This window comes from Protopterus annectens, chromosome 13.part0, assembly GCF_019279795.1.
Source record: "Protopterus annectens isolate FY-2018-M chromosome 13.part0, PAN1.0, whole genome shotgun sequence".
NCBI lineage: Eukaryota > Metazoa > Chordata > Ceratodontiformes > Protopteridae > Protopterus > Protopterus annectens.
Genome location: NC_056747.1, coordinates 303,900,036 through 303,924,563, shown reverse-complemented (window position 1 = coordinate 303,924,563; position 24,528 = coordinate 303,900,036). Strand labels below are relative to the sequence as shown.

Here is a 24,528-nt window from a genome sequence, read left to right as displayed (position 1 = left end):
AGATACACAAGCATCCAGCTGCTCCAACAAGGAAACACTCTGATGGAACAAACCCTAGGCCCTTGGTGAAGGTCCCAGTAGGGCGAAAAAAGTCTTAGCAGCAAAAAGAACTTCTACTGGACTCTCCTGATCCTAGAAGTGGCATGGAAGACTGTATTAAGAGCATGTGGAGTTTGTTTTTATATGATAGGGACACCAAGATCCAGAAAAGGTTTGGCATCTCATCCTCTTCTGGAACCAGACAAAATCCACTGTTTTTATGCTCTGTGCGGATGTGATGGCTAGCTCTTTTTTATAAGAGGCTACAACCTATGTTTTAGTTTGTTCTTCTACTTCTTGTATCCTCTGTGAAATATTTCATCTGGGCTGCTCTTTTAAAGGGTCACTTGCAATCATTATACTACCTTAGTAAACAAATACAAATAAATAAATGTTCTAGGTTATTGCCCTTGCTTCCACTGAGAAATGCCTGGGGGGGGGGACATGAACTTGTGGGACTAAAAGTGCAATGGGTCCTTCTCCTACTTCTCTTACACACAGTAGTAGATTAATGGCAACCACCTCTCCTTGTGTTCGGAGATCCTCACGCTGAAGCAAATACTGATCCATGGAGTGGCCTGGATGTGAGTCAGGACTGCTTAACAGTGCAGTCAAAAGTACCTCTGCCTCTCTTTTGGCAAAGAAGATTAAAAATGGTTCAGTAACCCTAAGCCTGAAGAGATAAAAAGGTTTAGTAGCCCTTTAATACTATATAGCCTCAGCAAAATTAAGGCCTCTGATTAATCAAATAAGATTTTTTTAAAAAACAAGAAACGTCTTTATTATATTATCATGTATGACATTGGCAATCATACATTTATATAAATGAAAACAAATAAAACTATATTAACATAATTTTTGTTGCAAACACATATCACAAACCATACTGCCATCATTTTTGTTGCAAACATTAACATCACTTAAAAAGCTCTCCAGTGGTCAGTCAAATATTACACAGCTCCTGCTTTCTTTTAAACCTCATTCCTCCTCCTCTGCATGCATTGTTCCCTCACTTCCCATTTTTTCTATATAACTTTCTCTTACCCTTTTCTAAAGATCCCAATTTCAGTTGTTTTATCTCTGTTCCTGCATTCATTACTTATAACAAAGCTGGCTTACATTTTGATTTTCTAGCAATTAGTTAGACTCAACAAAGCCTTACTATGTCTAGGCAATTCCACTTCTGTATCATAGCTCAAAAAATAATTTCCTTAGTTACACCAATTTGCTCACCCAGTATTTCTGACAGAGTAGTCTGCAGGGAATCTTTAAAGTCTGTAAACTTATTACACTCCCAGTAAATATGTTCCAAATTTATTTAACATTTGTTTACTGGGAAAGATCGACTATAACAGAGCCCATTTTCAGCAGAGGCTAGGGGAGAAACGCTCCAGACACAGGTCTTTGGAAAGTTTCTTCTTTCTTCCCCATCCCAACTCCACCATTTGCTGTCTACCTGAAGAAAGTTTCTTTGGAGTTTACTTGGAATATAAAAATACCTATGTAAACACTTCCAAGCAAAACACCTACAGCTTCTAGACTTTGTTGCATATTTGGTAGACATACATATATCCCCCATTGTTTCTTAGTGAACTGCTAATACAATCTCTCTTCCCAATTCTTTCTAACCTCCTCTGACTGATTCTTAGAGCTATCATGCAATATTTTACATGCTTTCCATATTATTCCTTTAACAGCAGCTTCTGTTCTAGATTCTACTAAAAATTCTACCAGTGCTGCTCTTTCACTTAGGATCTTCCTATTTCTTTCTCTGCCTATACTTTGCTACCAGTCCTTGATAGGGATGGCAATCTCTAGCCTGCAGTCAAATGAATTATTGGCCTCTACTACCTTTCCTCTAATTATTTGCACCCAATACCTTGGTTCTTTGACAGCTTCCTCCAATAAATTCCAGTCTCCTCCTGCCTATTGTCTGTATTCCTAATTGCAGTCATCCCTATCAGCAGAATATTCTTTCTCCATTCCTGTGTTGGCTTAGCTCTTAGCATACTTCCTGCTACTTTATGAATATAATATTTTGTATGGTTATTGTTATTCTCCTTAAGGATCTGCATCCAAAATCCCAGTCTCTCCTTGTTTCTTGAGCTTCCCCGTTTCATTATCACTTTCCACTTTGAGTTACAGGTTTCTGCTATGTACAGGAGCCTTAACTGTGTAGCTCTGAAACACTTTCAAATCAAGTAATCCATAACCACCTTGTTCTACTGGAAGAATCAGCTTATCCCTAATCCAAATGGTATCTTAATTAAATCTTCTTGAGCAGATGGAAGGTAACTCTACAGCCATAATGGTCCTGCTGTTTCAGGCTGCTGCTGTGTTCTTCAGTTGCTGACCTGACCTGAAGAACAAATGATGAAGAAACACAGCATTCTAAAAAGTTGCTTTTATGTCTTCAGAAAAGCACAAATAGCAGCAAGACTGTTGCAACAAAATGCACTGGCTCTTGTTGTGTCACAGACAATGCACATCATTAAGGAACTGATGGTGAATACAGTGGTAACCTGAGGTTTGAAGTGTTCTTTTTCTTCACTGTGATGTAGTCTCCACATTTCCATTCATCCTATTTTGTAGATCTCCCCAGAAGCCCAATATACATATGCAGTATTTTACTGCCCTCAGAACCACAGAGGAGAATGTGAATTTCTGCATTCTTATAAAGCCTAGAATCTTGGACTCTCAGGACCACAGGCATGGGGCTACACTTCAACACGATGACCAACAGCATCTATTCTGAGAAGTGAGTCTCACTTCAGACTGCAGAGTCTGTTATTGAACAAATTATTTTATCAGTCTTACGGCGCATGGAGTTACCATGTCAGAGTGCATCCGATTCTGATATATGAAGTCTCTGGAAGTATCCACAACAGGAGATGTCACCTGAGTGGATTGGCTGTTTGCAGGACAATTTTCCAGTGAATGTCTCAGGTGAGAGACGAGACAATGAAGCCCTTGTAGTCAGCCCCTTTGCCCCTCATGGCTCTCAAACTTTCCAAAAACGTATGACCCTCAGATGGGAAGAAAAGACAGAAACCAAACTGCCTTGTTCAACTGGAAGAATCAGCTTATCCCACTTGACTCTTGCATCTTCCCCTCCCAGATAAAATGGTTCAACTCTATTAATTGCTATCTACAACTTCTCTTCTGGGTGATAAAAATGTTTGACCTGTGTATAAGACTAAAGGGACTAAACATTTTAACTGCATGTATCTTGTTATCCATATCATACAACAGAGCTTTCAATTTCTCAGTTTTTGTATTATCTTTTGTTTAGTCTCTTCCCACGTATCCTTACCTGCCACACCAGAATATTTTTTAATCCATACTCCCTAAGTACTTGATTTTATCATGTCCCCATAAATATGGAATATTGCTGAACCAATTCTTGTATGGGTACATAATTTACAGTTATTGCCTTTGTTTTAAATTCTTTAATTTTCTATCCTGAAAACTGCCTCAAAATGTTCCACAACACTGAAATATTCTTTTATACCTGACAAAACCAGAAAAGGACCTCATCTGCAAATAGAGCAAGCTTTTCTTGACTACCATACCAATTATATCCTTGAATTTCTGAGTCTCTTATTTTCCTTCCCAATGCTTCTACATATGGTGCAAATAAAGGGGAAAGCGGACACCCCTGCCTGGTTCCTCTACTGAAACAGAGATTGTCAGAGAGGAACTCGCCCACTTTAATTTTCGCTTCTGATCCCTCATATATCTTCCTAATCAACCTTATAATTTTATCAGGGAATGCAAAGGCTTGCATTGCCCTGTTCATAAACTCCCAGCTTACTCTGTCAAACACTTTCTCTGCATCAAGACCCATGAACATCAATGGTATTTTCTTACCATTCAGCCTCCCTCTAGATCATCAACGTTTTGCTAATGTTGTCAAATATTTGCCTCCCCTCCACAAAACCACAATGATCCATGACTATCAATTTTGAAATCACCTTTGTCATTCTTTTAGTCATTATAGACAAACACTTTATAATCATGGTTTAGGACTGAAATGGGCCTGTATGAAGTTGGGTCTGATGGGTCTTTAACCTCTTTAGGTATTATAGCCAGTACCGCTTTCTTCCAGTAAGTTGGTGCTTCTCCTCTTAAAATACTGTTAAACAAAACTTTCGAGATCTTTATCAGTTTTTCCCTCCTAGCTTCCAAACTTCCACAGGAATGCCATCTATTTCAGGGGACTTTCCTGTTGATTGATTATACATCACCATTTTTATCTCATCTTCTCCTATCATATTAATAATTAAGTCTCATCTACATCTAACAATGGTATATTTAATTCTTCCATAAGCGTTTCCACTAGTACCTTTTCTTGATATCCATATTTCTCTGCTTTATACAGACTTTCATAAAATTTCCAAAATATTTCTAGTACCTCTACAGGATCTCTTATTTTCCTTGTTACAGGCTTCTTAAGCTCGGTGACATTTTCTACTTTCTGTTGCCTGAGTTACTGCTCTAAAACTTTTGTGGTCAGGCATCATCAAAAAAAAAAAACAGCAATCTACCGAAACTCATGCATATTACCAAGATAATCCTTTAATTTTCTGCTTAGCCCTCTGCAGTTGCGCTTCTTCTTGTTCTGAGTTCTCCAATTCTGCAATACTTTAACATTTGTCAGCCCCACTAAATAATTTTTGTTGCTTCTTAACCATATCTCTACCATCCTACCCTACTCTACCACCCTACTTTTAAACTCCACTTTAATTCTACATCACTCCCTAGCTATATTTTCAGAAGAAATGTCTGTCTTCTCTAATAAATTTAAAATAACTTTGACTACCCATTCATTAAATTCCTCTCTTTCCAACAGATAGGTGGGAAAGTGCCAGTTTCTCATTTTTATTTTAGATATTATTGGTGCATGATCTGAATAGGTAATTGGATATCAAAACTTTCAATTAAATGCACATGTTCCTGTGAATGTAAGTTCTGTCTAGGCTAGTCCAGATTTTGTATCTTGGGGCATACTATGTATATTAATTATTAACTCCTACTACTGAATTCACATCTTCCATGCCAAACATTTTCATAAAAATCTGTCCGCCTTTGTTATATTTTCCCTTCTGCCCTCCCAGCGCATCTTCATTGCTGCAAATCAAATTCCAGTCCTCTCCTATAAGTAATATTCCCTGTTGAAAACTGATTATTTCTCCCAGAATTTTCTTAAGCTCCATTATAGCAGTTTTAAGTGGAATATAAATGCATGCTAATGTAATCCTCTTTCCTTGCCAGTAGCCCCTTTGTACTACAAATCTACCATTATTATCTTTTTTTTGTCGTATCAGTATTGGAGCTCCTCTTTCATTAATATATGTACTCCTCTTTTCCTTTGTCCCAGGTATTTCACTGAACTGTCCTGAAAAACTCACTTTATCAAATTCACATTTTCAGTTTTTCCAAATGTGTCTTCTGTAGCATAGTTATTTGCATTCAACATTTTAATATAGTTCATTACTCTTTCTGTTGTGTATATATCTGTGAGATCATTAACATTTAAGGATAATATCAAAAGGCTCATTGTGTTAAAAAGTTATTATTCCAACATTTTTTTAACAATTTTTTGCCAAGTACCTAGTTTCAGCTTTTCTGTTACATGCATACACTAATGTTTGGCAACTTGACCTTTTATACAGTTGTTTATTGTCATACTCATTTGAGCCTAAGTCACATCTTACAAAACTTTGTTTTTTGAGGGCTTTCAGCAAAACAGATTCTCACTACACCCCAAATACTTATTAACTTAATAGTAACACACAAAAAGTACAGTTTTGTACCTACCATAAATGTAGATGTTCGAAGATCCACATTGCTGCAGTCCTTACTTATGGGTAGTCCGCTGTCCTCGGTCGGCCCGAATACCAAAGTATTAGGCTGACGTCGGTCATGGGCGCTCAGCTCTGACATCAGAGCGTCAGGGTATAAAAGCGCATGACCGACGTCATATCCTCAGTCTTTTCTTGCCCCAGATGTCAGAAGGCCGTAAAAAGAAAGGCCACAGCCAAAAACAGAGTACCTCCCAAAAAATATGCCCAACAACAACCATCAGCCAAACCATATAACCATGCTAAGCTACAGTGGGGAAGGAGGGGGTAATTGGACTGCAGCAATGTGGATCTTCGAACATCTACATTTATGGTAGGTACAAAACTGTACTATGTTCTTCATCTCACATTGCTGCAGTCCTTACTTATGGGTAGAATCCCAAAGCAACGGGGAAGGGAGGATGGCAAAATCATAAAGCATTAGGGGCTGCTAAAATGCCCTGTAATATTGCAGTGGCAAATCCAGCCCTAGACTTAGAATAAAGAGGAAAGTGGTAATGTTTAGAAAAAGTATGTACTGAACTCCAGGTAGCTGCTTCCAAAATATCCTTTGTAGCCACCCCCCTTAGAAAGGCAGTAGAAGTGGCAGTAGCTCTAGTGGAATGAGATCTGATTCCAGCCGGAATCTCCTTACCATGATGGGAATAACAGAAAGAAATACAAAACCCAATCCATTTAGAAACAGTTTGTTTTGAAACAGGTTTACCCTGAGAACCCAAAGCAAAAGAAACAAACAACTGCTGAGACTGTCTGAACTCCTTGGTTCTGCTCAAATAATAACGCAACTGCCTGTGAATATCCAAAGTATGCAAAATCTTCTCCCCTTTATTTTGGGGGTTTGCATAAAAGGTAGGCAAATGAATAGTTTGGTTTAAGGCCACACTAGAAACCACTTTAGGCATAAAGGAAGGATTAGTACGCAAAGATACCCTATCCTTATGGAAAATCAAGAAAGGCTCCACTGCCATAAGGGCCTGTAATTCAGAAACCCTTCTTGCAGAAGTAATGGCCAACAAAAAAGCAGTCTTCCATGACAAATACTTTAACTCGGCTGTAGCTGCAGGCTCAAAAGGTTGTAGAGTAAGCTTTTCCAACACAAAATTGAGATCCCAAGCAGGAGTAGGAGCTCTACGTGGGGGTCTTATGTTCTTTGCCCCTCTGAGAAATTGCTTAAACAAAGGATGAGAGAATAAAGGAGGGACACAGTCATAATGAGCCGAAATGGCTGCAGCATGAACCTTTACGGAAGAGAAGGACAAACCCTTGTCCAATAACTCAGTAAGATATTGTAGAGAAGCACTTAAATTAGGCTTGGAAACATCAAAGTCCTTCCCTTTGCTCCAAATAAAAAATCTCCTCCATTTATCAGCGTAAACTTTCCTTGTACTAGGCCTCCTGGCCTCCAAAATAACATTCAAAACTTGTTGTGGAAGCCGAGAACCTCCAGAGTCTAAAACAGAATATGCCAGGCTGTTAGATGCAGAGACTGAATTCTGACATTGAGAAAGTGATTGCCCTCCTGAGACAAAAGGTGCGGAATCAAAGGCAGAGGCCATGGAGGCTCTCGACCAAACTCCTCAGTAGTGGGTACCAGTGTTGTCGAGGCCAATCCGGCGCTATTAGAATCATGGATGGCTTGTCTTGTCTGGCCTTCAAGAGTACCTTGGGTAGAAGAGGCAGAGGTGGAAAGGCATATACATGAAGATTGTTCCAACTGAATGACAGAGAGTCCACTTTCCAAGCTGTGGGATGAAACCTTTTTGTGCAAAACTTTGGCAACTGGTAATTTAGTGGAGAAGCGAACAGATCTATGTCTGGAGTTCCCCAGGACACTGTCAACTTTTGAAATACATGAGGATCCAATTTCCACTCTTGAGGATCCACTATTTGTCTGCTCAATACATCTGCTAAGGAGTTCTGTGCTCCTGGTAGAAACCTTGCCTGAAGATTGAGGTGTAAACTGAGAGCAGTCTCCCACAAAATCATCGCTTGCCTGCAAAGAGGGTACGAATGAGTTCCCCCTTGCTTGTTGATGTACCACATGACAGTAGTGTTGTCTGTTTGAATCAACACCTGCCCTGGGTGAAGTAAATTCTTGAAAGCCATCAATGCAAATTGGACTGCTAACATCTCCTTCAAGTTGATATGCAAATGTTGAAGTCTGACAGGCCACGTGTCTTGCACCCATTTTCCATTGAGGTGTGCTCCCAAGCCTTGTCCGAGGCATCTGTCGTTAGAATCTGACTCGCCTCGGTCGGGTCACAGAGAGTCCCTTGTTTAGGTGACATTCCTGAGCCCACCACAAAAATTCCTTCTGAATGCAAGGTATTATCTGAATGACAGTGTCCAGATCTTGGCAGTGTTGTGTCCATACGTTTTTGAGATACCATTGAAGCTTCCTCATATGCAGTTTGGCAATGGGAAGCACCAGAATACAAGATGCCATGAACCCCAAGGCTTGAAGGACTGTCCTTGCAGTCAGCCTGGACTGTAGAGACATTTGATGGAAATAAAGAGAAAGGCTTCTTTGTTTGTCCGGGGTCAAAAAGGCCATCTGGAAAGCTGTATTCAGTCTCACACCCAGAAAGCACATGTCCTGAGAGGGTACTAGACTGGACTTTGTTTCGTTCACAGAATACCCTAGGCATCTTAACACTACCATCACATACTGTAGATGCTGAAGAAGCTTGTCCTTGTCTTGTGCAATAATCAGGCAATCGTCCAAATAAGGATAAATCTGTATTCCTCTCAACCTGAAAAAGGCTATCACTGGAGCCAGAACCTTTGTGAACACTCTGGGTGCAGTAGATAAGCCAAAGGGCAATGCAGAGAACTGATAATGTAAATTTCCAGCCAAACGCAGGTACCTCCTGCAACTGGGCCTGATAGGAACATGAAGATAAGCCTCTTTTAGATCCAGAGTTACCATCCAGTGATCTTTTCCCAGTAAAGGTAAAAGCTGTTGTAACGTCAACATTTTGAACTTTGGAATGTCCAAATAAGTGTTGAGGAGAGATAAATCCAAAATCGGTCTCCACGTGTTCCCTTTCTTTGGTACTAGAAACAGGCGAGAATAAAATCCTAGACCCACTTCTGACAGAGGGACTGGCTGTATAGCTCCCATTTGAAGAAGTAATGAAATCTGTTTGTGAGCCTCTATCCTTTGCCGAGGAGGAACGTCTGGCATGCCTTTGAAAGGAGGCAATGTATGGAAATAGAACTTGTAGCCTTGGTTTATAATGTCCAATACCCATTTGTCCTGGGTGATTAAAAGCCAGTTTTGCTTGAAGAGAGATAGTTTTCCTCCCAAAGGAGCTGCCAGGCAAGAAGAATCTGGCAGCTGAAAATGCAGGTCATTGGGCCTGTTTACGAAAGGACTGGCCCCTACCCTCACCAGCAGATTGAGCAGGCGAACTCCATGTTCTGGACCTGAAGGTACTCTGAGCTCTGCCCCTACCACGTCTAGATCTACCCCTAGACTGAGAATCAGAAGAAGGGTACGTCCACCCCTTAGTAGGCCAATTTCTACTAAACTTTGGAGGTTGTACCTGCAAAAAATCTTTAACAGTCTGCATGGACTTAGCCTTGTCTTCCATTTTTTTCAAAACAGACTCCACAGGGGAATCAAACAACATGTCCGACTGTAAAGGGGCATCCAGAATTCTAGATTTAACATGTTCAGATAAATTCTGATCCTTAAGCCAGGCGTGCCTACGAAGAACTGAACCAGTGGCAGCCACTCTAGAAGAAGCCTGTAAAGCATCAAAACCACACTGCAAAGAATGTTTCCCCACCTGTTCAGATACATGCACCAAATCTTGCAATTCTTTACACTCTATGCCCTCTGCCAAAGCATCCACTTTAGATTTTAGCTGAGAAAGGAGGAAATTCTGATACTTCAACATATGAAACTGGCAATTTAAAGCCCTCATTGCTAAAGTAGAAGAGGTATACACCTTCTTACCCCATCTGTCCAAATCTCTAGCTTCCTTATCTAGAGGGACTGGATTCTTTACAACAGAGGCTCTAACACCCTTAGGCCCCTGACTAATAGTTTCTGGGTCCGCCCTAGGACTCTTATACAGATATTTATGAGCCTCAGGTACCCTATAATACCTGTCCGGTTTAACTGGTGCAGGAGGCATAGAATCTGGATTAAATGAAGCCTCCGAAAAAACATCCTGAACAACATCCAAAACAGGAGGTATAGCCAAGGGTCTGTGCTGTGGTAAAAACAAGAACTCCCTGAGCCTCTTCCTTGAATCTGAAAAATCCTGTCCTTCCCACTTAAAATGCTTCCTCATAGAGTGTAGGGTTTCTGAAAATGAAAAATCCTCTGGAGGAGAAGCAGGAGGAGTGGAATCCTCTGCATCAGAATCAGAATAAGAAGGAAAATCTTGAATGTCTTCAGCAGAAGACTCTGAATCATCTGAGGCCTGCTCCAAACTTTCCAACTCTGGCTCTACCCTGGGCCTCTTATCAGGAGGGGGCATACAACCTCTAATTAAAGTAATCAAATCTTCTGCCATTTTAAGCATGTGCTTTTTAGGTACAGACCCTGAAGAACCAGAACTGACACCAGAGGAAGGCAAAACAGACCTGCCCTTAGAAGGAGCCTTAGAAACAGTAGCAGAAGGCCTAACCACCTTAGGCATAGAAGGGAGAATAGTAACCTGAGAGGCCCCTTCAGCCTGACCTGCCTCCTGTGAGGCCACATCTTGTAAAATCAAAGTTTCCCCCTGGGACTCAACAGAAACTTCAGCCGGATCCACCTGCACTGTAGCCTCTAAAGGACCGGCGTCCAAACGGACGAATCATCCTGCCTAGGCTTTAAAGATTTGTCTTTACGCTTCTTAGGAAGCGCCGGAGGATCCGACGGCATATTATAATTACACCGCTTGCCAAAGACTAACCTAGCGCAATCTAACCTTCGTTTTATAGTGCGCTTATTAAACCTAGCACAAAACCGACACCCAACTACGTCGTGCTCTGGTCCCAAACACGGAATACAAAGCGAGTGGTAATCCCTATGCGGTATCTGTTTCCCACAAGAAATACAATTATTCACTTTTTCTGACATCCAGTAAATAACGGAGACAAGAAAAAAACAAAATATTCCCCAACGGGGTACTTAGCCCAACTTGGTATCGGTCTGAAACTCCGAATACGAAAAATTTCAGAACGCCGAACGGCACTTGCAACGCTGCTTCTGCATCGGACCATGCGGCAAAAAAGACTGAGGATATGACGTCGGTCATGCGCTTTTATACCCTGATGCTCTGATGTCAGAGCTGAGCGCCCATGACCGACGTCAGCCTAATACTTTGGTATTCGGGCCGACCGAGGACAGCGGACTACCCATAAGTAAGGACTGCAGCAATGTGAGATGAAGAACATCTACGTACATCTTCAAATATTGAAGTTTTACCGTCCTAATAGGGACAACTGTTCCAAACTGACAGCCACAGTTATAGACTTAGGTTAACCTAAGAGGAAGGTTATCCATGCTAAGATGCATGGTACAGCCCGTGCTTCTATGTCCTGTCTGGCTTTGTTTCATCTTTATCACTCTCCCAGAATGAGAAAATATTTGAATGCTTTCAGCAAACATTATTTCCTAGCCATTGAAAGAAAGACATTAAAAGAAAGAAGTATTAATTTGTATTGCTCTTTATTGTCTCCATGTAGACATGAGAACCAAATACAGGGTTACGTCTAGAAGTATTTATTTATTTATTTGGTAGAGAACAGCTTTATTATATTCAATGTTCTTTTTTTATTTATTCGCTTTATCTTAAAACTTGTTAATAGATGGAGCCAGTAGCCTTAATCCAGTTATTCCCCTACTAAAGAATGAGAAAATCACATCATTTTTTCTTGCATCATACTCTTTTGAACAGACTTTTCTTCCTTTATTTAGTTTACACTGCAGTGCCTAAATTTCTTAAAACTTAACAAGGAGAAAGAGAACAGACAGAAGAAAATAGGGGCACGTGTTTGCTTTAATATCCCCATTACACTTGAAAATAACTGTGAAAACTTTACTTTATAGCATGAAAATGTCATGCACTACATAAATATTACTAAGAACAAAAGTTTGTTTTACTTACAGTTAACTCTTTCCTTGCTCTTCCCCTCTCCTAAGTGTTCCTCCAAACATCAATGACAAGAAATACTGCATATGCTTTAGAGTCCCCTACAAGTTTAACAAAGTCAAAAGAGTCCAACATTTCCAGTTTTTCTTGTTCTGTTATGTTTCACAAATATAATTAATGCTTTACAATCTGACATTTGTCAATTTCTGAGTTGCTGGTTTTATCCCTGTTTATCTCCATCTCCCAAATCCAGTCTTTGCTTCCTTTCCAACATACATTCGGTTCTTCTATTCAACTCTTGTGCTTTTTTTCTCTCTCTCAAGCATTTTCTGTTGAAAAACTGGAAAAGGTTTCTCTGGCAGAGTCTCTCTATGGTCTTTATTACCAGAAGAACAAGCAGAATCTCCTTCTGCTTCACAGCTTACTTTTTGTTGGACAAACGTTTGTATTTCCTCCTTAGCATGTTCTGCATCAAAAAATGATTTTGTCCCTTCAGGAAAGAATATGCTGAAGATAGTTGGATACAGCACTCTAAGTCTCATGCTTGCTTCTCGACATTCCGTTATTAGTGGAATAAATTTACTCCTCTTCTACCTGGTATACAGTGCATAATCATTTTCCACACACACTCTGTCTCCCACTTTTAGTACTTTGTCCTTCTGCCACAGTTTTGTCAGAATCAACTCCTTCTGCTGGTAGGATTGCATCTTTACTATTAATGGTCTAGACTGCTTTCACATGGCCAGGTTTGGAGCATATGTGATGTGCCCTTTCAAGATCCAGTTGCTTAGTTGTGCTTTCATAAAATTAAGAATCTGATTCTTCCAGCTTCTCTGATACTGCAGAAAATCTCAGGTTTTCCCTGCGTGCTCTGTCCTCTAATTCTATTAACATCTCTTCTCAAGCAGTCTCATATTCAGCTAGCCTTTTCATTTCAACGTTTGATTTTTGCAGTTTTATCACCTCATCTGAGTACTTGTTTAAAGCTTCTTCCATTTTATGCTGCTTTTTGTTACCCGAGTTGATATAATACATCAGTGTTTTGTTTATTTTAATTAGCTCTGGGTACATTTGACTCATTTTCCCCTCTAGGTTACTGGAAGTCATGTCTTGCAATAAAGCTGGAGCTTGTACTGCTTTTTGCTGAACAGCTGCAGAATTCTTCCCAGTCAGTGTTTTTCTTCATCTTTTGCGGTTGATTTTCTTTCAGGTTCTCTGAATTTCTTTTTTGTGGCATCCAGGCAGTGCACTTACTAGCCAGTTACAGAAATTTACCCCAAAAATGAGTTCACTGTCTCTCTCTTCCGAGTTTCTGTTTTCATACTGGGAGAGCTGAAATTAAGCTGTTAAAATCAATTTGCAGCCATCTTGGAAGCAAAGCAGGAGCTTTTATTATTTTTTTTTAAACAAGAAACATCTTTATTAAACCACGACTTACTATATAGGCAATCATACATTTATAAAATGAAAACAAACCACACCGACACAATCCTAGTTGCAAGCATTTTACATCACAAACCATACTGACACACTCTCGGTACCAACATTATACATCACTTATAATCTACCCAATCTTTCTCACTCAAACATTGCATAGCTCATTTAAGTTCTGACGCCTTTCAGACCTAATTCCTACCTTGTATGTATTGTTGCCACAATCCCAATTTTTAGTTTGTTCCTACCCTTTTCTAAAGATCTCAATTCCAGTTGTTTTATCTGTTACTATATTCACTACTTCCAGTACAGATGGTTTAGATTTTGATTTCCATTTTCTAGTAATTGCTTTTTTGGCAGTCACCATTATTAGACACAGCAAGGCCTTACCATGTCTAGATTCAAGAGAATTGTTCCTCAGGCAGACAGTAAATGTTGGAGGTGTGAAGGGGGAGTAGTAGGAGCTTTTATTGATCCCAGAGTACTTTCTAAAGGTGAGAAACCTCACTGGAGCTCCCTTGATGCTGAAGAGGGAGAAGGGCTCCTGTGATACACGCATGGCACCAAGACACTGTGGGTCAAAGCCTGTAGAACTCTGCTAAAGCAAATGATGTAAACAAGTCAAAGGTTGGGCAACAAAATGTTGGTAGTCCCAATACATGGGATAGCTAACATTGCAGATTCTGACTCTAGAAAGTACAGTTTTGTACCTACCATAAATGTAGATGTTCGAAGATCCACATTGCTGCAGTCCTTACACTTGGGTAGTCCGCTGTCCTCGGTCGGCCCGAATATCAAAGTATAAGGCTGACGTCGGTCAAGGCGCATTTGACTGACATCAGGACGTCAGGGTACAAATGCGCATGACCGACGTCATATCCTCAGTCTTTTCTTGCCCCAGATGTCAGAAGACCCTAAAAATAAAGGTCAAAACCAAAAGACAGCAAACAAACATCCAAGTACCCTTGCCCTAAATATATGTACAAAATATACACTATATACACAATATGTACCACTCAACCCACACAACCACCTCTAACTACAGAGGGGAAGGAGGGAGGTAAATTGGACTGCAGCAATGTGGACCTTGAACATCTACATTTATGGTAGGTACAAAACTGTACTATGTTCTTCATCTCACATTGCTGCAGTCCTTACACTTGGGTAGAATCCCAAAGCAGAGGTATGGGAGGATGGCCAAACTATAAGGAAGCAGGAGCTGCCAAAATGCCCTGCAAAACAGCAGTGGCAAAACCAGCCCTGGATTTAGAGTAAAGTGGCAGGTGATAATGCCTAGAGAAAGTATGCACTGAACTCCAAGTAGCTGCCTCCAAAATATCCTTGGTTGCCACCCCTCAAAAAGCTGTCAAGTGGCAGTAGCTCTAGTGGAATGAGGCCTAATCCCGGCTGGAATCTCCTTGCCATGATGGGAATAACAGAAAGTAATGCAAAACCCAATCCACTTAGAAATAGTTTGTTTTGACACAGGCTTGTCCTGAGAACTCAAAGCAAAAGAAACAAATAACTGCTGAGACTGCCTGAACCCTTTAGTTCTGTCCAAATAATATCGCAACTGCCTGTGTACATCTAAAGTGTGCAAAATCTTTTCCCCTTTATTTTGGGGATTTGCATAAAAAGTAGGCAAATGAATAGTTTGGTTTAAAGCCACACTAGAAACCACTTTAGGCATAAAGGAAGGATTAGTACGTAAAGATACCCTATCCTTATGGAAAATTAAGAAAGGCTCAACCGCCATAAGGGCCTGCAATTCAGAAACCCTTCTTGCAGAGGTAATTGCCAACAAAAAAGCAGTCTTCCATGATAAATATTTCAAGTCAGAAGTAGCTGCAGGCTCAAAAGGTTGTAGAGTGAGTTTCTCCAACACAAAATTGAGATCCCAAGCAGGAGTAGGAGCTCTTCGTGGGGGTCTTATATTCTTTGCCCCTCTAAGAAATTGCTTGAACAAAGGATGAGAAAACAATGGTGGGTCACAATCATAGTGAGCCGAAATTGCTGCAGCATGAACCTTAATAGAAGAGAAAGACAAACCTTTGTCCAGTAACTCAGTAAGATATTGAAGAGCCACACTCAAATTAGGCTCAGAAACATCAAATTCTTTTGCTGCACTCCAAAATAAAAATCTCTTCCATTTATCTGCGTACACTTTCCTTGTACTAGGCCTTCTAGCTTCCAAAATCACATTCAAAACTTGTTGTGGAAGTTGAGACCCTCTATGGTTCAAAACAGAATATGCCAGGCTGTTAGGTGAAGAGAGTGAAGTTTGACATTCAGCAAATAGCTGTCCTCCTGTGACAACAGGTGTGGAATCGAAGGCAAAGGCCATGGAGGCTTCCGCACCAGACTTCTCAGTAATGGGTACCAGTGCTGTCGAGGCCAATCTGGAGCTATTAAAATCATCCTTGGCTTGTCCTGTCTGACCTTTAGAAGTACCTTTGGGAGGAGAGGCAGAGGTGGAAAGGCATACACATGAAGATTGCTCCAATTGAAAGAAAGAGCATCCACTTTCCAAGCTGTGGGATGAAACCTTTTTGTGCAAAACTTTGGCAGCTGATGGTTTAGTGGAGAAGCGAACAGATCTATGTCTGGAGTTCCCCATGACACTGTCAATTTCTGAAATACATGAGGATCCAATTTCCACCGTGGGGATCCATAATTGTCTGCTCAACACATCTGCTAAGGAGTTCTGTGCTCCTGGCAGAAACCTTGCCTGAAGATTGAGCTGTAAACTGAGAGCAGTCTCCCACAAAATCATTGCTTGCCTGCATAGAGGATAAGAATCGTTCCCCTTGCTTGTTGATGTACCACATGACAGTTGTGTTGTCTGTTAGAATCAACACCTGCCCTGGAAGAATTAAATCCTTGAAAGCTATTAATGCAAATTGGACTGCTAACATCTCCTTCAGGTTGATATGTAGATGTTGTAGTCTGGCAGGCCACTTGTCTTGTATCCATTTTCCATTTAGATGAGCTCCCAAGCTTTGTCTGAGGCATCTGTCGTTAAAATCTGACTCGCCTCTGGCCGGGTCACAGAGAGTCCCTTGTTTAGGTGACATTCCTGAGCCCACCACAAAAATTCGTTTTGAATGCAAGGTATTATTTGAATGACAGTGTCTAGATCCTGGCAGTGCTGTGTCCATACATTTTTGAGATACCATTGTAGCTTCCTCATATGCAGTTTGGCATTGGGAAGCACCAGAATACAAGATGCCATGAACCCTAAGGCTTGAAGGACTGTCCTTGCAGTCAGCCCGGACTGATGAGATAGTTGATGGAAGTAAAGGGATAGACTCTTTTGTTTGTCCGGGGTTAAAAGGCCATCTGGGATGCTGTATTCAGTCTCACACCCAGAAAGCACATGTCCTGAGAGGGTACTAGACTGGACTTTATTTCGTTCACAGAATACCCCAGGCATCTTAGCACTGCTATCACATATTCCAAATGATGAAGAAGCTCTTCCCTTCCTTGAGCCAGAATCAGGCAGTCGTCCAAATAAGGACAGATCTGTATTCCTTTTAACCTGAAGAAAGCTATCACTGGAGCCAGAACTTTCGTGAACACTCTGGGCGCAGTAGATAAGCCAAAGGGCAATGCAGAGAACTGATAGTGAGAAGTCCCAGCTCGAAAACGCAGATACTTCCTGCAACTTAGTCTGATAGGAACATGAAGGTAAGCCTCCTTGAGATCCAAAGTTACCATCCAATGATCCTTGCCCAGCAGAGGTAAAAGCTGCTGTAACGTCAACATTTTGAACTTGGGAATGTCCAGATAAGTGTTGAGGGTAGATAAATCCAAAATTGGTCTCCACGTGTTCCCCTTCTTTGGTACTAGGAACAGGCGAGAATAAAACTTAGGCCCACTTCTGGCATAGGGACCGGCTGTATGGCCCCTATTTGGAGTAACAGAGAAACTTGCTTGTGAGCCTCTATTCTTTGTTGAGGAGGAATGTCTGGCATGCCTTTGAAAGGAGGCAAGGTATGGAAATAAAACCTGTAACCGTGGTGTATGATATCCAATACCCATCTGTCTTGGGTAATTAAACTCCAATTTTCTTTGAAAAGTGTCAACCTTCCTCCCAAGGGTGCTGCCAGACGAGAAGGCTCTGGCAGCTGAAAAGGTAGGTCATTGGGTCTGTTTACGAAAGGACTGACCCCTGCCCTCACCAAGACTGTGCAGGAGAACTCCTGTTCTAGGCCTGAAAGAGCCCTGAGCTCTACCCCTACCACGTCTAGATCTACCCCTAGACTGGGAATCATAAGAAGGATACGTCCACCCCTTAGTAGGCCAATTTCTACTAAACTTTGGAGGCTGGACCTGCAAAAAATCTTTAACAGTCTGCATAGACTTAGCCTTGTCTTCCATTTTCTTTAAAACTGCCTCAACAGGAGGACCAAACAACATGTCAGATTGTAAAGGAGCATCTAAAATCCTTATTTTAACATGTTCAGCTAAATTTTGATCCCTCAGCCAGGCGTGCCTGCGAAGAACTGACCCAGTGGCAGCCACCCTAGACGAGGCCTGTACAGCATCAAAACCACATTGCAAAGAATGCTTACCCACCTGTTCAGAAACATGTACTAAATCTTGCAACTCTTTACAATCAATACCTTCTGCCAGAGCATCAACCTTAGACTTCAATTGTGAAAGGATATAGTTTTGGTATTTCAACATGTGAAACTGGCAATTCAAAGCCCTCATAGCAAGAGTGGAAGAAGTATAAACTTTCTTTCCCCATCTATCTAAGGCCCTGGCCTCTTTGTCTGCAGGAACCGGATTCTTTACAACAGAAGCCTTAACACCTTTAGGCCCCTGGCTAACAGTTTCTGGGTCTGCCCTAGGACTCTTAAAAAGATACTTATGAGCTTCAGGCACCCTGTAATACCTATCCGGTTTAACAGGAGCAGGAGGCAAAGAATCAGGATTAAGAGAAGCCTCTGTAAAACATCTTCCACTACATCCAAAACAGGAGGTATAGCCAAAGGCCTATGCTGGGGTAAAACAAAAATTCCCTAAGCCTTTTCCTGGAATCAGAGAAGTCCTGACCTTCCCACTTAAAATGCTCTCTCATGGAATGAAGAGTTTCTGAAAAAGAAAAATCCTCAGGAGGAGAAGCAGAAGGAGTAGAATCATCCACATCAGAATCAGAATAAGGAGAGTACTCCTGCAAGTCTTCAGCCGAAGACTCTGAAATATCTGAAGCCTGCTCAAAACTCCCTAGCTCAGGCTCCACCCTAGGTCTCTTATCAGGAGGGGGCATAGAACCCCTAATCAAAGTAATCAAATCTTCTGCCATTTTAAGCATATGCTTCTTGGGCACAGTTCCTGAAGAGCTAGGGGCAACACCAACTGAAGCTAAACCTGGCCTGCCCCTGGGAGAAGCCTTGGAAACAGAAGGAGAGGGCCTAACCACCCCAGGCAGGGAGGGGAGTATAGTAACCTGAGAAGCCCCATCAGCCTGGCCTGCCTCCTGAGAGGCCACATCCTGCAATAACAGAGTCTCTCCCTGGGATCCCAAAGAAACCTCCGGTGGAACCACCGATTCCACCGACACCTCTAAAGAACCGGCATCCGGTACTGACGGTTCCTCTAGCCTAGGTTTAACTGCTTTGTCCTTGCGCTTCTTCGAAGAAGCGGGCGTCAGAGCATCCGACGGCATTTTATAATTGCACCGCTTCCCGAAGACTAACCTGGCACAATCTAACCTTCTCTTAATAGTGCGCTTATTGAATCTAGCACAAGAGCGACACCCAACAACGTCGTGCTCAGGCCCTAAACAAGGAATACACAAAGTATGGTAGTCTCTATGCGGTATTTGTTTCCCACAAGAAATACAATTATTCACTTTTTCTGACATCCGGTAAACCACTGAGGCAAGAAAAAACCAAAATATTCCCCAACGGGGTACTTAGCCAACTCTGACTCGGTCTGAAACTCCGAAATCGAACAATTTCAGAACGCCAACCGGCACTTGCAACGCTGCTTCTGCATCGGACCATGCGGCAAAAAAGACTGAGGATATGACGTCGGTCATGCGCATTTGTACCCTGACGTCCTGATGTCAGTCAAATGCGCCTTGACCGACGTCAGCCTTATACTTTGATATTCGGGCCGACCGAGGACAGCGGACTACCCAAGTGTAAGGACTGCAGCAATGTGAGATGAAGAACATCACCTACAAACTGGTATGACATAATTTAAGCTGATGGTAAGAAAAGTTAGCATCAAACTTAACACCCAGCCAGCTATTGTTATGTTGGAGTAGCACATTGACTAAAAGTGGGAGTAGTAGTGGTTATGCATTCCAATGCCTGGTATCACAGTGACTAGGGTAACATGTGGGGGGGGGGGGGTAACACCTATTACTCTACTGAAAAAGCTAATGGGACAGGCACTGCCTGTTGTGCAACTTTAATCAAGATTAAGCAAATATTGAAAAAGTGAATGAATGAGCAAGCGGAACAGCAGTACTGGTTACCACCTGTGGGGATGTGTGTGTGTGTGTGTGTGTGTGTGTGTGTGTGTGTGTGTGTGTGTGTAGGAAAACATCTAAATTGCAGAAGCTTAAATCAATATCAAGCATGGGGTGAAAAAGGCAGAAAAGCAAAACAGCTCAATGACGTGGGGAGCTCTGTTTCAATGCCTATCTTATGTAAAGGCTCTTGAGGGTAACACAACTACCTTTATAAGCCAGAGGATGCAAAAAATAAAAGTGAAAGTGCTTGATGTAGATGTATGCAAAAATGGGTGGTGAAGCAACTTTCACCTTCTTCTACAGCCTGGCTCCTTGAACTGGGGCTCAACTAATGACATTGGCAATGGAGGAACCAGGAAGTCAGGAGGAGGAAGAGTGAAGGGGCATAACCCATTCACTTCTCTTGGCAGGAAGGTTGGAAGGAGTTCGCATTTACTTGGAGGTACACTTGATGGTTCAATTTTCCTGGTGGAGTTGAGGAAGCAAAACACCATTCATGCCATGTGGGGATGGGCAGGGTTGCCTGGAGGGAATGTCCCTTGCAGATGTTTGGGGACGTCCACTGTGGACAGCCCACTGTACATCTTTCCTGATTCCTCACTAGAAGCTCGTTGTTAGGGTTGGGGAGAGGAGAAAAAAAATCCTCGAACCTCTCCTGATGTGAGTCAAAATGATGGCCTCTTACAGTCACTTCAGTGATGGGGAACAAAAGGGTGACTGACTAAGGAAGCAGGCTGATAAGAGGCAGGCAGGGGGTCAAAAAGTGGCAAAACAAGTCCACCCTTTTATCCCCGTGTTCTCAAGCGTCCTCTGTTCCATTTTACATCTGTTATGAAAGCTTGAAACACTTGCATCTGAAGCCTTAAGTAATGTCATTAAACTACAAGTGGACCTCATAGATGTCGATGTAATGCTCTGGCCCAAGGCAAAAACATTCAGAGTTATGTTGGCTTGCTACCAGTATCTGCTTAAACATGCATGTGTCCTTACCCTCTGAAATCAAGATCACTAAATTGAGGAAGAAATAGTGTAGAATCAGGAAAAAAATCAAAAAGCAGGTAGATACTTGTCTCAACCTGTAAGATTGCTCTATTAAGTGCCATCAGTTACTCAGTTTCTGTGTCAGACGCCCAGAACAGCCCAAGGGTGCTCCCACTGATTTTGGAAGAAAAAGCTTTCTGGCTGTCCTACTGTGTGGAAGGCACAGCAATGAAGGACTTTACAGCCAGAAAATCTCAAAGTGAGATGAACTCCTTGACATGCAGCTTTAGAAAATGTTTACAAACCACCCATGCTGTACAGCAAAAATATCCAGATACATTAGAGCATCTTCCTTCAGTACTCAACTGAGAAATTCATCTGCATGGATTATTAAAGCCTGAAACTTTAGAAAACAGTTTCACTTTGCCAGTGAAACACTTGGCATTAGACAAATAAAGGTAGCGACACTATTCTAAAAGAAAAAAGTCTCTTGTGTAAGAACAGAACTAGCTAAAGGACTTCTGACAGAACTGAAGTGTACAAGATAAGCTAGATATAAATAAATAGAAGCCCTGCAAGTCAGTTATTTCATGCAGTCAGTTTAGAAAAAATATGCAACACCCGTATACCTCCATCTAAGCCTATAGTGCCTTTTTGTATACTTCCAATTCACAAAACACAACTCCTTGTGGTGTCCATACTTTTTTTGAATCTGGCTTCTTTAACTAAGTGACTTACCAGCTAATAATAGGCAGTATTTGAAAATGCAAGAAGTTATTAACAAAATGACACAAAGATTATTAATTGAGGATGTCCTACAGTATAGAAATTAATCACTGTTTTTTCACCTATTCATATTTGTATTAATATGTTCAGAATGGACAGACTTGCATCTTATTGAAGGGTATGATGTGAAATGCTATGGAGACAGAGACAGGAAAATGCATTGTCAATGTCCATTTATATCACAACTAAACTGAGATTGCTAGCCGTTAGCAATTACAAAAATAAACACTATCTCCGTATGTACTTAATTCAAATCCCAAGAGACTTACAAACTGGTGCATGACATCAGGTGAAGCCTTAGATGTTGTCGAAGAAAGCTGTCTGTTATTTCCAATGTAAGTTGCACATCTTATGAGATATTTATACTGCTAATTATACAATTAAGCTTATGTGCTCATATTTCTTTAAATAGCTCAAACATATACTCGGATATTTCTTGCTATCATATGAAAGCTTATGTCTGGTTAACAAAACTGTTCTAACAAAATATATCAGGGTTGTACAGTTTGCAAGATATGACAATGTTAGTGAAAGTTTAGCAAAAAATATAATTTTGGGTTTGTGCTTTATAGTATTTATGGAAAGTCTATAAACGGACTGACTATTGTAACTGTAAAAAATACTTCTTACAGACATTTCTATTATAATAACTTTTATTGTTCACAAAATATTACATTTCTTTAACTTATGCTTTTTAAGTTAATTTTCCAGAAAAAGGTCTGGAATGAAAGCTGTGAGTAGTCTGCTAGAGGTAGGATATTTCATACCACATAAGTGTTGCAAGTGTGTGTGTGTGTGTGTGTGTGTGTGTGTGTGTGTGTGTGTGTGTGTGTGTGTATCTTTTTACCTGTCTCAGTCTATAGTTAAAACTTAAGTATATCATACATTCATACACACACACACACACACACACAAATAAAATGAACACAGAAAAACAACCTTGATTTGCTAACAGATATGTATATAAAAAGTTCAATGCACACCAAAAAAACAAGCCCCCCCCCACCAAGAAAAAACTGTCAGACAGTGAAGAAGTCTACCATTCAAGTAGGACAAATGGGAAACAGAACAGCAGCACCACTCTAACTGAAACAGGTGTCCATGTACAGCATGAGGCCAACAGTTACAAGATGGGGAAGTTAGTTACCTCCCAATTTTTTTTTTGCCTAACATTCTTCTACACACACACATGCACACACAACATGCACAACGCTGGCATGATACTCACGCTTGTCCTTCTTATTCTGTGGTAAGGCTGGATGACGGGAAGACCTAGAGGCGTAAGCCACTCAACTGTTCTGCCAGACTTAGCAATGAGACGGGCACTTTCTGTCAGCCAGTCCTGAACACAAAGAATGTCATCAGAAGGCATGCTCAAACTGTACTAAACACAAACATATGCATACAAAGAATAATCAAATAAATGAACCAGAAATTGGTAGTGTGTAGGTACTTACCATAACACTATATTTTTGAGACTGATTCTGCGATTGGGAACTCATCCACAGGTTCAGAACAGCATCAGGCCTGATGTTACAGGCTAACCATCTTTCTTTCTGCCTTCCAATTTAGCTGGGCTGGTGCACTGCCTTCCTCTAGATGCTGACATTCTCCTGATATAAGCAGGCCTCTGCCATTATGGTAAATCACCAACAGAGTTGTACTGTATTCACTACGTGTATCACTATAAAGATCCTAGAGATATGTCCCCACCTCAGAAAAGGAAGGGTGGTTTGTACAGTATGGTAAGGAGGTCTGGAGTACCCCACTGAGAAAAGCAAAGGCAAATCCAGTCCTGACCGTAGGCAACACATCCAACCTATAATGTGCACTGAAGATTAAGTTGCCACTTCTAAGATGTCCAGGGTACTTATCTCCTCTGTGTGGAAACTGTGTCCCTGTAGAAGCTTGCCATGTGCCTTACAACAGCAACTAAAATTGTCTGCACTAACACTAGTGACCCTTCCTTCCCTACTGCAAAGGAAGCAAACATATATTTTTTGTGGTTCTAATTATTAGCTCAACTGCCTGTGTACGTCCAATGAATGAACAATTCTCTTCCCCCTTGTTCGGAGGATTAGGGAAGAACACATACAAACTGAATGGCTTGATTATGGACACGTCTGTCACCAGCTATGGCAATAAAGCAATGTTACTGCACAGACTTGGTACTTTACTGTGGAAACACAAGCCAGGCTCGATGAACATCAAAGCATGGAACTCTGAAATTCTCTTTGGGGACATAACAGCGGGGGGTAACACCTACTACTCTACTGAGGAGAATGGTCTCCCATGAAAGGAAACTGACTGGCATGCCGCTGCTGCTTTAAAGGGAGGTGATGTCATTCTTTCAAGAATGAAATTAAGACCCTAGGACACTTGTTTTCTGTGGGAGGTCTGATGTAAAAGATGCCCTATCAGAAACTGTTTAATAGGGGGACCTGGATGCTAGAAGGGGAGGTCCAAATGCAGTCAAAGTTGAAAAGGTTGAATGATGTACCTCTAGAGAGGCATAATCTAGCCCTGATGAAAACTCAAATACTGCAGTACCAGTACCAGAAGCCCATCTCCTTGCTTAGATGTCTAGCTCGTCCTTGGCACCAAAGGAACAAAAAAAGCTTTGACATTTAGCATGTTAAGATTTCCAAGTACCAGACCTTCTAACTTCTCTCATGACATTAAGCATATTCTCTGAATACAGGTACGCAAAGGGTAATAGTATCACATCCTCCAAGTAGTCAATCTGAGTGTTGACAGGTTTGGATGTAGTTAAATCCACAAGGCACACTGGAACACACACCAAGAAATCTCCAAAGGAACTCCAGGCAAGAGCAGAACT

The 24,528-nt window shown here is 41.3% G+C and overlaps 1 protein-coding gene across 1 annotated transcript in view; it reads right to left on the bottom strand.

Moving 5' to 3' along the window:
• The window catches only part of POLRMT (RNA polymerase mitochondrial), a 1,430,506-nt gene that overhangs the window by 175,454 nt on the left and 1,230,524 nt on the right, over positions 1 to 24,528 (bottom strand). The window contains exon 15 of the mRNA XM_044053892.1: positions 22,918 to 23,031. Within this exon, the coding sequence (XP_043909827.1) occupies positions 22,918 to 23,031 (114 nt within the window). The remainder of the gene's footprint in view (positions 1 to 22,917; positions 23,032 to 24,528) is intronic.